This window comes from Boleophthalmus pectinirostris, unplaced genomic scaffold, assembly GCF_026225935.1.
Source record: "Boleophthalmus pectinirostris isolate CB_2022bp ecotype Guang Dong unplaced genomic scaffold, ASM2622593v1 HiC_scaffold_2, whole genome shotgun sequence".
Taxonomy (NCBI): domain Eukaryota; kingdom Metazoa; phylum Chordata; class Actinopteri; order Gobiiformes; family Gobiidae; genus Boleophthalmus; species Boleophthalmus pectinirostris.
Window position 1 is genome coordinate 9,261,443 of NW_026571152.1, and position 13,373 is coordinate 9,274,815.

General features: G+C 39.1%; 1 protein-coding gene across 1 annotated transcript in view; it reads right to left on the minus strand.

The window, feature by feature from the left end:
- Nucleotides 1-13,373, minus strand: part of met (MET proto-oncogene, receptor tyrosine kinase) — a 135,536-nt gene that overhangs the window by 70,538 nt on the left and 51,625 nt on the right. The window contains exon 3 of the mRNA XM_020919174.2: nucleotides 817-1,020. Coding sequence (XP_020774833.2) covers nucleotides 817-1,020 — 204 coding nt within the window. The remainder of the gene's footprint in view (nucleotides 1-816; nucleotides 1,021-13,373) is intronic.

The window sequence follows — 13,373 nt, forward strand, 5'->3', positions numbered from 1 at the left end:
TTAAAAGGAAGATTCAATATGATTTTAAACTAATGTATTTGGGAGATTTTGTTTCGTTGCACCTTTCTAAGCAGATTCATACTTGATGGGAGTATTGCTGGTGGCTGCCAAGAAAGGAATAACTCGGAAGTGGCTTGGACAGGAGACACCTACATTGGATGAATGGATAGACTTGATATTTAGCATTTTTAAAATGGAAAGGATCACATTTAAATTGAAGTTACAAAGTGACATATTTGAAACCTATTGGTCAAAATGGTTGCGGTATGTAAAGACAAGAAGACCTGACTTTGTATAAAGTAGTTATATCTGTTTATCTGCCCCCACTGTCTTGTTTTGTTCTTACTGTTTGAATGTTGTTTATTTTTACAAGATAAAAACCCAATAAAAAGTGAATGACAAAAAAAAAGTTCACAGCTCGTGGAACTACTTCAACAGTGCGAAACCCTCATGAGAGGCGACTGGATTTTAACCAGGTTTGATATTTCTGTGACTTACCATTGCCAATCGGGAGTTGGTAATGAGGTAGTAATCGCTTCTTGTTTCTTGTTTGTTGTTCATGTTTCCAAAATGAAGGATGGCACATAATTAAGACAAAACTTGGCCCGATCCCAAAAGCAGTTGCACGAGTGAAAAACCGGCTCAAAAGTGTACGCCCGGCTTAAACCAAGATCAAGACTAAACCTGGACAAAACCATGACATATCCAGGATCAAACCAGGTTAACGCCCGGTCTAAATCAGGACTAAACCAGGTCTAAACTCAGTCTAAACGAGAACTAAAACCAGTCTAACCCCGACCTACACCGGCCCCTCACCTGCAGGAGTCGCCCGTCGCTGGTGCCCAGGTAGGCCACAGTCCTGGAGTGCACGGTCGCCACGGTGATGGAGGTGAGGAGGGTGTGGGCCAGGTCCTGGTGCCAGTACTCCAGCCGGGGCACAAACTGAGTGATCTGCAGACGATACGTGCTCTCTTTGCCCTCGTGCATGCCCTCGTGAGGATCACACTCGTCTGAAGAGGTCTGGAAAGACAGAGTTAAAACAATAAAGTGAATATACATAAAAGTACACGAGAAGAGATCTGGAGAAAAAGAGTAGAGGTATAATGATAAAGTCAACATATATAAACGAGTACAAGAGGAGAGATCTGGAGAAAAAGAGCAGAGAGGTATAATGATAAGGTCAACATATATAAACGAGTACACAAGGAGAGATCTGCAGAGAAAAAGAGTGTTATAATGATAAAGTCAATAGAGTCGTATATAAACAAGTACATAAAAGAGGTCTGGGGAGAGAAAGGAGAGACTTATAATGATAAAGTGAACATATATAAACGGGTACATAAAAGAGGTCTGCGGAGACAGAGGATAATAAAGTCAACATATATAAGTACAAGTACACAAGAAGAAGTCTGGAGAGAAAGAGGAGGGACTTATAATGAAAAAGTCAACATATATAAGTACAAGTACACAAGAAGAGTCTGAAGAGAAAGAGGAGTTTCATGGAGCGTTTCAACATGTACACACAAACCTTTGACTTTGTCTTTATTTTGAAGGGACAATGTACAGAGACAGTAAAGTGATTGTACAAAATTTGTAATAATCATGAACTTTGAGATATTATGCTGGTTGTTGTTGTCTTTACAGTGTTTAGAGTAAGGCTGGTGGGTTTTTAGCGTGCTGATCTTTGTTATCATTCTCATGACAACAAAATTGCACTCAGGTCTGATGTGAAACAGCTCCGATAAACTCATCAGAATATTAGAAATGCATTAAGAAAGTGCGGGATAAGGTTTGACCGCTGCAAATAAAGTAGTTCTGTACGCATGATTCTGTGCACAAACTGAGGATCTACAACTGACTAAACACCAACTCTCAAACTTATAAAGAACTAAGATCAGATAGAACTTAAAGGAGAACTTCACTTTTCGTGGCATTACAGAAAGATGCAGTATTTAATAAGTGAGTAAACTCCCTCTTGAAGATTTACTCTGCCCCTAAGCAAAATCTAAAAAAAAAAAAAAGTGACCTTAACAATCCAGCACAGTGCGGACCGGTGCACTCCGGACCCTGAAACCAGGTCTGAACCAGGTCTAAACCATTTCTAAATAAAGTCTGTACTGGGGCTAAACTCAGTATAAACATGGGACTAATTTTGGAACTGATCCTGGACTACACCAGAACTAAACCAGCACTAGAACAGGACCAAACTGAGTCTACCATCTGGACTAAAGTGGTCTCAAACCAGGACCCAACAAAAGTGTGAACACACCCCAAGTCTCAACCTGGACAAAACCAAGACATAACCAGGATTAAACCAGGATAACACCAGGTCTAAACCAGGACTAAACTAAACTAAACTTTTTAAAATACAGTCCTTGTATTGGTGCTAAGCTAGTGCATGTCAATGGCCATAGTTATCCTGCCACTAAAAACAGTCTTACCCACTCGACAAAACACCCGAAGCAAATCTATTATTATGCCACACTGTCTCTGTAAATGTTTATGTTGATAGAATATTGTTTGAAATAAAAATAACCTTGCATCTCATGAATCGTCGCATGTTGAGGGACTATTTTCGCATATATCAGTCCGCCACTGCCAAACTTTCTATCAGGAAGTACAACTCGCTGCTGCTGCTCAGACATAACTCCTTCAAATGCAAGGCTGATTTTACTTCTAAAATTATTCTATCAACACAGACACTCACATTGACAGTCTGGTGAGTTTTAGTTTTTAGTGGCAGGCTAACTATGGCCATTGACATGCACTAGCCTAGCACCAGCGACCTCTGCAAATACAAGGACTGGATGGAATATTTCAAAAAGTATCTCCACACGTCTCCAACACTCTGGCTCACTAGGAAATGAGGTCCTATGTCCAAATTCCAGACTGTCCCTTTAAACAATATCACATCGGCGATAACTGAACCGGCTAATTTTTCAGTGTTGCACCAATATTAGATAAGTACAAAAAAATCTTACTTAAATGCACAAATGACAGTCGTGAAGATCTACTGTAACACTGTAAAGGGGAGTTTGACAAGTGCTGGCAAGTCTGACGATTCCACAACCACTAAATGAAACTAAATCAGGACAAAACCAGGACTAGACCAGGACAGGACTCAAACTGGGCCCTAAATCAAACCTAAACCAGGAGCGCACCTTTAATATTGTTTTGAATACAGTGAGCAGAACTTCACACGTCTGAGCTTTAGATACCCCCCGTTAGAAGAATGACACTAACACGGCCGACAGCTGCTAAATCTGCTGCTTAAGTCATTTTCACACTTTTAACAAGCTTCCTCTGTGTCCATGACAAATACTGCAACATCTTCTCCACACCTGCCCAGCTCAGTTCCGCTTTCACGCCTGTTCGGTTTACTTTAGCACCGTTGCCTTAGCGATGAACGATCTGAAATGTTCTCAAAATGTCTTCTAGTGTACCTTTACCATCGTTTGAAAACCATGGTACTGTAGGGTGACCACACTTCCCTACAAAACCATTGATTTGTCCCACTTTTACATAAAAAATGTCCCAAGTGTCCATATTTTTGATCAGTTTGACCCCTGCCAACAGTAAAAACAGGAATAAATTGTCACTTGTTTAGGTAAAATACATAAAATCATCTTAAAAACGACCAAAACACTAAGAAAATGTGACTATACTGACTCAAATGTTAGTCATGAATGGGCCGAGTGCAAAAAAACTCTCCTTAATTAGCTCTTTCACAATTTTATCATTACCAATCATTATTTTGAAAATCCAGTCACCCTGCTGCCTAGTGATAAACTCTCTCAGAAAGATGAAAAGCGAGCACCGTTACCGTGGCGATTGGCAATTCAAAACTACAGCAGGAAAAATAAACTCGCGAATACCAGTGTTTTAGGGCTTGTAATGAGAACGTAAACAGGACACTAACTAGCGTTTCTGTCCGATAATCAGGAAGTGTGTGTTAGCATGCCAGTTGTTGATAGGATGACCGGGATTGCAAAACTCCACTCTGGTCTCTGAAAGTTGTGCAAAGTGCTTATAAAGTCATTGTCTTGAGTAATTAGGATGCTCTGAGTGCTTTGAAAGATAAATGAGGAGTCATTTTGGACCACTGCAAACTGTTGCCAACGAACTAGCTGTTTTTCACCTTTTTAATGCAGTCCTATTGTGCAAAATCAACTTTTCAGAGCTTTTTACTAATGTTATAGTTGTTTCCTTTCACCATTTACTCACCCAAAGTTGTATTTGGAGTGATTCGTGCATGTTTGAGCCATGATCTTAAGGACTTGAGACTTGACTTGATAAAATAGACTAAGACTTGGGACTCGACTGGACTTGAAGCTCAATGACTTGGGACTTGACTTGGACTTTAGGCTTGTGATTTGAGAAGACTTAATTCTTCTCCTAAAAAAAGTTTTTAGAAAATACTTTTCTCTTTACAGTTGATAAATGTGGTACTGAATTTTACAGCAACAAACTGGAACATGTCTCCCTGTTGGAACTTCTGTCTTTGTTAGTTTGGATGTAACTGAAGTACTGTGATGTGGTATCCTCAAATGTACTACAGTAATATGCAGTACAATACATTAAAACAGAGGGAACTACATAGAACATGATCCTTCCATGTCAGACAATAACTGCACTTTTAAATCTTAATTCTTTCTGTTCTGACTGTAATGATTCACACTCAGATCTTGTCAAGACTTTTATAAAGGAGAAAAATTGCATTTTTACAACTGTATAAATACTCATATATAAATATACCATGACTTTTTATGTACAATTTAGTTTAAAATTCATGTAAATTTCAAAAATGTAAGCTTTATTTCGTACTTTGGTTTAAAGACTTGACATGACTTGAAGCTCAAAGCAGACAACTTGGACTTGACTTGGACTTATAAGCCAGCGGTTCAAGACTCAAGACTCGACTTAGACTTGCCTGTCTTTAACTTGAGACTTGACTCGGACTTGAGGTCAAAGACTTGAGACTTACTTGAGACTTGCAAAACAACGACTTGGTCCCACCTCTGTCTAAAACTTTTGACCAGTAGTGTACCTTCATTTTGAGGATTTCAGCCCTGAAATTGCCAATCTTTACTGAACTAAATGTAAAATATACTGTAGTTGTTAACTTCAAAACTACTGCTTCATGACATCACAAAGAAGTACAGAGTATTTTGAGCTTTGGAGATGTAAACAGTTTAATAATAAAGCGTTACTCAAACCTGTGTGAAAGAAACAAAACACAACTCGGGGTCTGTTTTTGAGAAGGTAAGAGCATTATAACGTGACTAAAAGCTCACAAGAGTCAATTTTAAGGACCTTTGAACATGACTTCAAATTAAAAAGTAAGGGTATACATTTAATTGTTCCTTCATCTCAGAACCTTTTAATTGGACGATAATAGCAGAGCCTTGGGGCCACTACAGTAGAGACCTGGTGTACGATACTTTTGCGCGGGAGGCTATTGTGTAACCTGACCCCTGTGTTTGCCCCTCTCTGGAGCATGAGGAGGGGGGGCAGTTATGTGGTTTGGAGGGGGGGTAGTTGTATGGTGCTTTATTGTCAGGGTGCGTGGGCAGGTGGAGGGTGGAGGGTGAAGGAGAGGGGGCATTAGCTCAGAACTTAAGCCCACTCGAGCTCATCTTTCATCGGGGACAGCTCGTAATGTGGCCCCGGGACTGTCTCCGGAGCTCTGGGGGGAAAAGTGAAGTGTGGGAGAGCAGACATGGAGTTTAGACGCTAATCGGAATAATGTTAATAAGGATGGATCAGGTTTTATTATAGAGTTTGTGAGCTAAATGTGAGACCAATGAGAACATGTGCGTCTAAGCTATAGCCGTTGATTTCAGTGTGTCCAGATAGATGTCAAAACTGTGCAAAACCAGGTCTAATCGTGATATAAAAGGATTATAAAGCAGGTCTAAATCAGGACTAAACCAAGACTAAAGCCAGGTCTACAGCAGGTCTAAACTAAGACTAAACCAGGTCTAATCATGTACTAAACAAGGTCTAAAGCAGGTTTAAACCAAGACAAAAACAGGATCTAGACTAGGACTAAACCAAGACTAAAATCAGTTCTACAGCAAGTCTAAACCAGGTCTTAATCAGGTCTAAACCAGAACTAATCCAAGACTAAACCAGGTCTAATCATGCACTAAACAAAGTCTAAAAAAGCAGATCTAAACCAGGATAAAAACAAGGTTTAAAAACAGCAGGTCTAAACCAGGTCTTAAACAGGTCTAATCATGCATTAAACCAGGACCAAAACAGCGTCTAAAAAGCAAGTCTAAACAAAGACTAAACTAGGACTAACTAGGACCAAGACTAAAATCAGTGCTACAGCAGGTCTAAACCAGGTCTTCTAGGTCTAAACCAAAACTAAACCAAGAATAAAACCAGGTCTGCAGCAGGTTTAAATTAAGACTAAACCAGGTCTAATCATGCACTAAATAAGGTCTAAAAAAGCACGTCTAAACCTGCACAAAAACAAGGTCTAAAAAGTAGGTCTAAACAAAGACTAAACCAAGGTTAGAATCGGGTTCTACAGCAGGTCTAAACCAGGTTTTAAACAGGTCTAATCCTGCATTAAACAATATCTAAAGCAGGTCTAAACCAGGACTACATTCAGGTCTTAAGGTCTAAAAAAGACTAAAATCACATTTGGAAATTAATAATTAAGTAACTCAAGCCTGTGGACTAAAGGTTTAATAAAGCACAAAATCAGGCTAAACCAAGACTAAACCATGTAAACAAGGAGTAAAACCAGGTCTAAACCAGGTCTAAACCAGGTCTAAACCAGGTCTAAACCAGGACAAACGTGTCTTCTAATCTAGACATAACTGTTTTGTGCAGTGGCAGAGTGGTTAGCAGGTCTCACAGCAAGAAGATCCCAGGCCTGACTCCTGTTTGTGTGGAGATACATGGCCTCTCACTGTCTGTTCAGCATAAAAGATGCACACAAACCCTGGCAGTACTGGTGAAAGTACTTCAAGTAGTAGTATAAGTCTGCTGTGTGCATGCTTTACTGCTCCTGCCGTTAGTCACACATCTAGAGTTACTTTAATTATTAATGACCAAATCCACAGTTCATGACCCAGACCTGGTAAAGACCTAGTCAAGACCTGGTTCAGTCCTGATTTAGTCCTGGTTTAAGTCCTGGTTTAGACCTGGTTTAGTCCTGGTTTACATCTGTTTTTAGTCCTGGTTTACATCTGGTTTAGTCCTGGTTTACATCTGGTTTAGATCCAGTTTTTAGTCCTGGTTTAGACTGGGTTTAGTCCTGGGTTAGATCTTGTTTTTAGTCCTGGTTTAGACTGGGTTTAGTCCTGATTTAGATTGGGTTTAGTCCTGGTTTACATCTGGTTTAGATCCAGTTTTTAGTCCTGATTTAGATTGGGTTTAGTCCTGGTTTAGAGCTGGTTTTTAGTCCTGATTTACATTTGGTTTAGATCTTGTAGTGGCCAAAATGCACCTCCGGCCACTGTGTGGCACTATGTCTTTGTTTTCTGTGGGTTGCTGCCTATTTAAGATCATTAATTAGGCAATACAGGTGTTCCAAATTGATGAGGAACAGTCTTTTGAGCGTGTTCACAGCTCATGCTAAAATAAAGGAATATTTGAGCTTTTACTGGACTTTTGGGCTCATTTATATGGAAACAAGCGGCAGAAATACCTTTTAAAATTTGCATCCTAGTGGCTTGTGTGGCATAGGGCCACACTGCCCCTATAGATCTAGTTTAGCCCTGGTTTAGATCTTGTTATTTAGTCCTGGTTTACACCTTGTTTAGTCTTGGTTTAGATCTGGTTTAGTTCTGTTTTATGTTCTGGATTAGTTCTGATTTAGTCCTGGCTTTGGCCTGGTTTAGACCGGGTTTAGTCCTGGTGTAGTCTTGGATTTCACCTGATTGAGATTTGGTTTAGTCCTAATTAATGTCTTGAATAAAAACCTTGATAAAAAATGAAACCATAGTTCTTGTTTAGTCCTATAGACCTGATTTAGTCCCTGGTTGAGATTTGGTTTATTTGTGGTTTAGACCTGGTTTAGTCCTTGTTAACTCTTGCTTTAGTTTTGATTTAACACTTGTTTAGGCAAGTCCTGTTTTAGTCCTGACTTAGTTCTAGTTTGGACCTGGTTTAGTCCTGGTCTAGTCTTGGTCTTCACATTCTTCTAGCTGCAGCTGCCCTCTCTCCCTCCCCAGACTTCCTCCCCTTATTGTCCTTTAGCCTTGAATTGTAGCAACGGTTCTGAATTCTCCTGAGTTTTCTATGGACCTTAAATGTCACGTAGACCAAAAAAACAAAAATACAAACCATGATTTATTAGTTACTATTGTTGAGCGTGGTTTCCGAGTTTGAAATGCCTCGCAGTAAACTCATCTGTCCCAGTTACAGCTCAATGGATTAAAGCAATTCTTCGTTGAGGGCCTCGCTTGAAATAGGTTTATAATAATGATTAACTTTGAGAATTATTGACAGAGAAAGCAGCAAAAACATATTTTTCTATGTCTTTTCTGCTTGCATGGTGAGAACCCTGCAGACTCAGCTTATTTTAAGAATAAACAAACATGGTCTATAGGGGCTTTAAGTTGTTAATTAAACAGAGATTGACCTGTTCACCTTTTACCGATATCAAAGAGGATATATTTTACTTCTGTGAGGTATTAAATCTGTAACTTTTTGGTTAAGAGTCTGTCACCTTCTGGTTTCTATGGAGATGTCATTGATTTGCCTGGAATGTTCCGCAGTATGACATTAAACAGCTCTACCTTACATTTATTCAATTACAGGTGATTTTATAGCTCAAAAATACCTAGAAAAACAGATATTCTGGGTGTGAGTGGTGTCGCCTCTCCACAGATCTGACCTGTAATTTGCTCTTGTTTGGTCTCCATGAAGATAGAAAGGTTTAATGCCACACTGTGAAACATTCCAGACAAAGCAAAAACATCTCTATGAAGACAAGCATTTGACAAACCCTTCACCGGAAAAGTTACACAACGCACATTTATCAACTAACACATCTTTTATTGTTTTGAAAATGCATTGCTCCCCCTTCAGAGCGCTAGCCAGTCTGGCGCCATCTAGTGCCTCTGCTCAATTTCATTTCTCTCCAGCGACTAGGTCAGGAATCGGAATACACTAGACAGTTTGCAAGAACCCTGGAAGTGGCCAATCAGTGAGGAGCTGAACCAACCTGAGTTTCCAGAGAAGCCTGCATACACTATCCTCCTTTGGACTTCCTTTGTCAAATACAAACTTTGAATTTTTTATTGCACCTTTAATTTGCAAGTTCATCTCGCAGAAACGACAACGATTGCTGACCGACATGTTCACTCTCTGCTTTGCGTTGTTTGCTGTTGTGCTGGTGATCACTTGGACACCACTGAGCACTCCGGCACATTAAATACGTCACGACCAAATAGCAGCGATCGGTTAAATAAAAAAGTACCCGCCTACTGTCGAGCGAACAAATCCTAATGCTGCGAGGTCAGACGGTTTCCACAAAGTGAAACCGGCTGATGAATCAGGCTATCAGAGCGCTATCACAACATCACAAATCGGCGTGCATCCTACTATAATGAAACTACTGCACATCCCATCAAGTTTGTGAAGTTGTAGTGTACAGTTCTGCATCATATTTATAGAGACTTGTCGCGTGGGAGCATTGATGACGTAGACTTTTACAGCTAACCATAAGGAAAGTTTGAATTTTACTCTTAAATGAGCTGAAACTATCTATAAAACGCACTTAAGGTATTAGACAAAAAGCCAAAAATTATCACCATTGCAGAATACTTAACAAATACATTTTTTTTAATTGGAACAACACAATCAAATATGCAGATTTAATTTTGGTATACAAAGTCTTTAATAATCTTGCTCCACCTGCTCTAAAGGAGTTTGTGAAAAGAAATTCAAATTGCACAACAAGAGCAGGCACTAGAGGCGACTGCTCTGTGCTGTTTAGAAAAAGTGCTTTTGGACAGTTTTCTTTTGCTTATGGAGGAGGTCAAACATGGACCACAAAGCTGCTCACGTACAAGAACTTCCAACGCTGGCAACATTTTCTAAAGCTTTAAAACATTGGTTGTTCAATGGTCAAATGTGTCACTATGTTTATCCAAATTAATTTTTTTTTTTTAATATTGAAGGGTTGTTAGTTTAACTCTTTAACTCTTGACTTTGTACTCCAAATGAACTGTTTGAAATGAACTGTATGTATAGTGAGTGTACTGGTGTTGTGTACTTTTGTGTGATTGTTGCTGTACTTTTCCATGTCCTGTAGATGATTTCACATCAACCTGCTGACAGACTGAAGATGCAAATGTTCATTAATATGTGCTGTCCCTTTACAAATAAAAAATGGGGACCAGGAGAGAATACTAAATTACTCAAACATGCATAAAGCCTCTTCGCTCTGGTCTCTGAAAGTTGTGAAAAGTGCTTATAAACTCATCAAGGTGAATAATTAAGATGCGGAGAATGCATAAGGTAAGTGAGGAAGAACTTTGGACCACTGCAAACTGTTTAAAATGATCTGGTTCTGTTAAGATAGCAAAAATGAAGTACAGCCAAATAAGTCCAAAGTATATGTATAAGTATTAGAGTTGTCAAAAGTTTCGAAAATGAGATTCTAATTGATTGATCCGAGTTTGAAATGTTTGTATCGTGACAACACCATTAGGTAAAGTGATAAAAACAACTCTCTTCTTCGACCTTTAAACACTTGTATAATAGCTCATGTATTCTGATCCTAGTAACACGACTCTTTCCCATTACAATGCTGTGTAAACCTGCTTTGGTCTCAGCTCGGGCTCACATTTTATGACTTTTTGGACATTTTTGGCGTTTGGTTTTGATTCACCGAGAGGCAGGGGACATATACACCTCCGCACCTCTCCAACACTTTTGTGATGGAACAACAAGCGGAGCTAAGGTTTCACACGCCATGCTCCTCCAGGCCATGCGGAGGCGCAAACAGGAGCGAAACCCGAGAGCGCAGGATTCGTGGGTTTTATCAGCGTGACCGAAGGGACAGAGGAGACAGGACAACAACAAGAGACTGAAGAAATATGAATTCAAAACATAACATTGGGAGCAGGCCTATTTAGGTGCACTATGTAACTTTTCTGATGTCTGCCATGTGCTGGTCTTAATGGAGATGTTTCGGCTTTGTCAGGAATGTTCCACACTATGGTATTAAAGGTGCACTCCCTATGGTGTTGTATTGTTTTCAATGACCTGTGCTCATGTTGTGTTGTTGTTGTATTGTTTTCAATGGCCTGTGCTCATGAGCCCAAAAAAAAAGTTAGAGTGGACCTAGCGTGTGCTCGGGTGTGTGAGCGGGTCTAGGCTAAATCTGACTTTTAGGCACTTTGAGGATTTAAAAATGTAAAAAAAAGTTCAGACTGTGAAAATAGAGAAGAATCTCTGTGTGTCTGTGTCAGAACATGAGCAGTTTAAAAATATATATTTTCTGTACCTGTAACCATCATTTGAAAACCATGGTACTGCATAGTGATAAACTACTTTTAGAGCGATGAAAAGCGAGCACTGTTGCCGTAGCGATTAGCAATTCAAAATGTCCTCAAAATGTTAACTACAGCACAAAAAATAAACCTGTGAACACCAGTGTTTTCGGTCTTGTAATACGAATGTAAACAAGAAACTGTCGGACAGAAACGCTAGGTTTCTGTCTGACAATCAGGAAGTGCGTGTTATCATGCCATTTGTTGATAGCATTACTGTGATTGCAAAATTCTGCTATGGTCTCTGAAAGTTGTGCAAAGTGCTTATAAACTCATTGTGGTGAGTAATTAGTATTTAGTTTAAAAAAAATGCACAGTGTTCTATAGGAGAATTCTTTCTGGGTCCAGATTCCTCAGAGCTGCAGAACCTGGAGCAACCATGAGTTGTTCTTGCCCCTGGACAGACGGGGAATGTCTTTTCCAGTTCTTATTATTATGGAAAACAGAACTAGTTCATTTTAAACATTTGCAGTGGTCTAACGTTCTGCCTCACTTACCTTATGCATTCAGGACATTCTAATTATTCCACGTGTGAAATGCTCTTCAGAACTCTCAGAGCCAGAGAGGAGTTTTGTCTTGATGGATAGCTAACAACAACTAGCATGCTAATGTGCTCTTCCTGGTTATTGGACAATAAAATGCGTCATACACCACAAAAACTCAAATCTAGCCAAGTTAAGAATGGCTTGAAAGTTTTATCATGATTTGAGTAAATTTCACTTGACAAGTAAAATGATCTGCCAGTGGAACAAGACCTTTTGTAGTTAAAATATGAAAATACATCTTGCTACACTTAAAATAAAAACAACAACTCTTCGCACTTAAAATAAGAAAAATCCAATCTGCTTGAATTCAGAAAAACACACTTATTCCCTTGGTAGATAATTTTACTTGTCAAGCTGAATCTACTCAAATAAAGTAAAAGGTTTTTAATTTAAGTCATTTTAACTTACCTAGATATTGTTTTTTGCAGTGTTATTAATGCAGACAGTACACGGGATTTATTTTGACCGTCAGAGCTGCATATACAATATATGTGTACTGGGGACAAGTTTTGCTCAAATACATAGAGAGAAAGTCGGGAATGTACAGAGCCTTAGACCAGGGTGACCAGACGTTCCTGTTTCCCTGGGACAGTCCCAGTTTTGAGCCTGTGTCCCATGCCTCAGCAGATTTGTACAAAACCAGTGATTTGTCACAGTTTTATACAAGAAATGTTCCAGGTGTCCCTATTTTGGACCAATCTGATCCCTGCCAACAGTAAGAGAGGCATATATTGTGGTTTGTTTCAAAAAAATACAGAAAACAGTGCTTAAAAATGACCGTAAGGCAAAAAAAAATAAAAAAAAATGCACCAATAGAAGTACCTCAGATTATGATGGACCCACAAGTGAGTCAAGAAAGGACAATGTTACACACTCTTCACAATGTTTATTTCTACGAAACCATCCCAGTTTTGAAATGTGAAAATCTGGTCATCCTAACTTGATCTTGTTTGAATGAAACTCATATAATTGTTGATGTTTACATGAATTATCGGAAGACCAAATGAACCTCATTGGACTCAAATGATTGTTGTTAAAGAACGTATCCTGCATCTTCTGCTCCATCTGAGCAGAACACAAAAACAATAGGCCTGGCTGTCAATCTATTTTAAGCACTAGGTTCAATTAAATGTCAAACATTGTAAATTTAAATTATAATTGCATTTCTATTAAAATCCTTAGTCTAATACGTCAACTCCATAATTTCCCATAATGCCTCCTCTATTGTTTTTAAAGCCTTGACAATTTGTGAAACTATGCGTGCCCCGCTACAGCTAAAATAGACACATCTCTCGCTAATGCTACA